The 4010-nt window shown below is 35.5% G+C and overlaps 1 protein-coding gene across 1 annotated transcript; it reads left to right on the top strand.

The window, feature by feature from the left end:
• The first annotated feature begins 576 nt into the window (after window positions 1–576).
• On the top strand, window positions 577–3444 carry LOC126803350 (pectinesterase 2). The gene is made up of 2 exons (XM_050531156.1): window positions 577–1439; window positions 2715–3444. The coding sequence occupies exons 1-2, from the start codon at window positions 590–592 to the stop codon at window positions 3389–3391; spliced, it is 1527 nt and encodes a 508-aa protein (XP_050387113.1). The 5' UTR covers window positions 577–589; the 3' UTR covers window positions 3392–3444.
• Window positions 3445–4010: the final 566 nt, after the last annotated feature.

Here is a 4010-nt window from a genome sequence, read left to right as displayed (position 1 = left end):
ACAATTGGTTGTTCAAATGATTACTTGTTCGAATAAATTAGTCTAAAACCGATATATTGTAAAATCTTATTTACAGTTGAGCAAAAAATACAAGTTTAGCAACATTATATGTACAAAAAAAATAATAAGGAAGAGAAGAGATTCTTATTAAAAAAATAGAGTTCGGAATGAATGATGAGATACAAAAAGAAGAAAATAAAACGGAAGTCTAGTAAGTGAATAAGATGTGTAGTGAGTAACTAATTGAAATATAAGTCAATAAAATATTCAAAGTTATTTTAGTAAATTAAATAGAGGTCTAGTGAGCAAATGTTTATTTTTAAAAATAAATTTGAAGTGTAGAGAGTATGTGAGGTCTAGTGAACAAATGTGGAGTTCAACAGCAGCCCAAATAAATTAGGTATCACATTCATGAAAAATGTTTCAAAAAAAAGTTGTACCCCCTAACCCCTATCAGGAGCTCAGCTAGCACACGCTTGCTTACATCAGCAACTCTGCCAAACCCCATAGTTTCTCACTTCTATATAAAGAGCCCAAGTTAGGCCATGAAACACCATTCGAATTAAGTTTAAATACAAAACCATTCAAAATGGCCGCTCGGTTATTCTTAACACTTTCCTTCGTTCTTTATCTTTCTCCATTCGTGATTGGTTACTCTGTCAATGATATCAAAACATGGTGCAGCCAAACCCCACATCCAAAACCATGCGAGGATCTTCTGAGCCATAACAAAAATCAAATCCCCATTAAACAAAAATCCCAGTTCTTCCAGATATCTACCCAGCTAGCCCTAGACCGAGCCATGCATGCTTATACCAACTTTCTTTCGCTCAGCTCAAAGTTCGCAAATCCACGTGCAAAAGCTGCATGGGACGATTGTCTTGTGCTCTATGACCACACAATCCGCAGGCTCAATAAAACCATAAACCCTAGCACCAAGTGCACCCAGGAGGATACTCAGACTTGGCTCAGCACGGCTCTCACAAACCTTGAGACATGCCGTGAAGGGTTTTCCGAGCTCGGGGTGTCGGATTTATTTATCCCCGTGATGTCGAATAACGTTTCTAACTTGATCAGAAACACTCTTTCCATCAACAAAGTACCTTACAACCCTCAACCGGCGTACAAAGACGGATTTCCGACTTGGGTTAACGCAGGTAACCGGAAGCTCTTGCAGTCAACTTCTCCGAAAGCGAATCTTTTGGTGGCTAAAGACGGGTCAGGGAATTACAAGACGGTGAACGAGGCAATTTCTGCCGCGTCTAAACGATCAGGCACCGCAAGGTATGTGATATACGTTAAGGCAGGAACATACAAGGAGAACGTTAAGATAAAGTCCAAGAATATTATGTTGATGGGAGACGGCATAGGGAAGACTATTATTACAGGAAGCAAAAGTGTTGGAGGAGGTTCTACAACCTTCAATTCTGCTACCGTCGGTAAGTGATGATGAAACGCCGTTGTCATTCTTTTTCTTATTTGTTGTATTGTCTGAAAATCTTTGTAGTGTGCAACCACCATTTAGTCAGTCATGCTCACCGCCGGCCCTGGGGCAAGACAGATTAGTCCCACAAGTCTAGGGCCCAATTTTTTGGGGGCGTCAACAAAAATTTTCGTATGCTTTCATTTTTTTTAGTTAAGAATAACTTTTTTCTTAATTATGCATGAATCATGCAATATTCACGGCGACCATGTCTTTCTATTTCTTATTACAATTTTTTCCTTCTATCAATTTAAGACATAAGATGTAAGATTTTCGTAACTCTTTATTTTGTGTTTTCTATATTATTATTATTTTTGTATTTTTTCTTCTCTATTTTAGTTAAGATAATATAATAAAATTGTAATTAGTTGAAAATATAGGACTTCATAATCATTAATATGTTTAGAATAATGAATTTACTTCATCTTTATTTATAAGGATTTTAAAATTTTCCATATTTATGTCCGGGGACTCAAATCTTTTTCACCTTAACCCTCCATATACGCAGAGCCGGCCCTGGTCATGCTAAAACTACTAATTTAAAAGTATGACTAAGCTACGATAAGACATCTCATATTATATTCATGGAATAGTAAGATACTAAGATATATAATTAGGAACCATATAATTAACCGGCCAGTTGATTCTCAAAATGTCACCGATAATTTCCATGTCTGGATTGAACATGGTACGTACTATGTGCTGGGACTAAGTACGTACTGATCGAATATATCAACCAATTAATGCAAGGTTTTCACATCAGTTTTCATGGAAATTGTACATGTAAATATATAATAACAAAATAATTAAGTGTTGTGGATAGTAATCAGATGACGTGTGTGGCATTTCATACTACCAAAGTCGTTAGTTATGCTAAAATTAATAAAGTTTTACAAATTGAGGCAGAAAATGTGTTTATAGATTCATTGTATAAGAAGTTTGTTGATATGTATTAATCAAGTGGACAAAAAAATAGGGCTGATGTAGGTCCTTTGATTGGAACATAAACATCAATTTGTACAAACTTTATTTTAGTTTGCAAGTTATAGTCAATGATTTGGGAAGTCAGTGCCTCAATATGCAAGTTACTATTTGAAGTTGATTGTCAACTTATAGATCAAGTTATATATAGTACATACCACTAATCAATTGGTATTGTGATATAATCACAACTGTAAATATGAAATATATGAATTATGAATATTATAACGGTTTATTGTGATTTTATCAGCTGTAACTGGAGACGGGTTTATTGCTCGTGACATTACATTCCAGAACACTGCCGGTGTATCAAGCAATCAAGCTGTGGCACTTCGGTCCGGTTCAGATCTTTCAGTGTTCTACAAGTGCAGCTTTGAGGGGTACCAAGACACCCTGTATGTCCACTCCGACAGGCAATTCTACAGAGAGTGTAATATTTACGGAACCGTGGACTTCATTTTTGGCAATGCAGCCGTGGTTATACAAAATTGTAACATTTATGTACACAACCACAAAACCAACACCGTTACTGCTCAAGGTCGGACCGATCCTAACCAGAACACTGGGATTTCCATTCACAACTCTAAGGTTACGGCTGCTTCGGATTTAGACAAAAGTTCAACCAAAACGTACCTAGGAAGACCATGGAAGGAGTATTCTCGAACAGTTTTTATGAAGACGTACCTTGACAGCTTGATTAACTCAGCTGGTTGGTTGGAATGGAGTGGTACTTTTGCCCTAAAAACTCTGTACTATGGTGAGTATATGAATACGGGCCCTGGCTCATCCACTTCAGGCAGGGTTAAGTGGGAAGGTTACCATGTCATAACAAGTTCTTCGGAGGCTTCCAAGTTCACTGTGGGTAGCTTCATTGCTGGGAGTTCGTGGTTGCCAGACACCAACGTGCCTTTTACCGCTGGTTTATAGTTTCTTGTGCCTGCAGATCAAAAAAAAATCCTGGAAAAAGAATCTGGGCATTCAAATATTAGAGGAGTAATTCAGTCCCTGGCTCCTGAGCTAGTATACTTTGTCTTTGTACAAAATTGTAAAATAGTATTCTTCATGGGGAAAATATTTTAGCGCCATATTATGGCGGTAGATCTGGCTCTAAAATCTCATGTGACATGTCATGACATCTTGTCGTATAAGTAATTACAATAATCACAAAATGTTATTTTTAAAATGAAAAAATAATTTTATCCTTATTAATTAAGCGGCTCTAGATTATTATAAAAAAATTGTAGTTCTTTTTTATATCATTATTATTTTTCAAAATACTCTCAAAATGTAAAACAAATACGATATATACAAAGTATGCTTGAATATATATAGATATATATGTGTATGTGTGCACGTGGGCAAGATATATATATATATATATATATATATATATGTGTGTGTGTGTGGGGGGATGTCTATATGGTAATTGTATTAATTAATTATAGTCATTAATTAATCATAAATATAAATTAATTAAATAAGAAAATCATGAATTTTGACATAGTTGTCGCAAAAAAATTATCATCGACATAATTGTATTAAATAT

The sequence above is a fragment of the Argentina anserina genome, chromosome 7 (genome assembly GCF_933775445.1).
Source record: "Argentina anserina chromosome 7, drPotAnse1.1, whole genome shotgun sequence".
NCBI classification, from domain to species: Eukaryota; Viridiplantae; Streptophyta; class Magnoliopsida; order Rosales; family Rosaceae; genus Argentina; species Argentina anserina.
The sequence above is the reverse complement of the archived record's forward strand: the minus strand, read 5'-3'. Positions and strand labels throughout refer to the sequence as shown.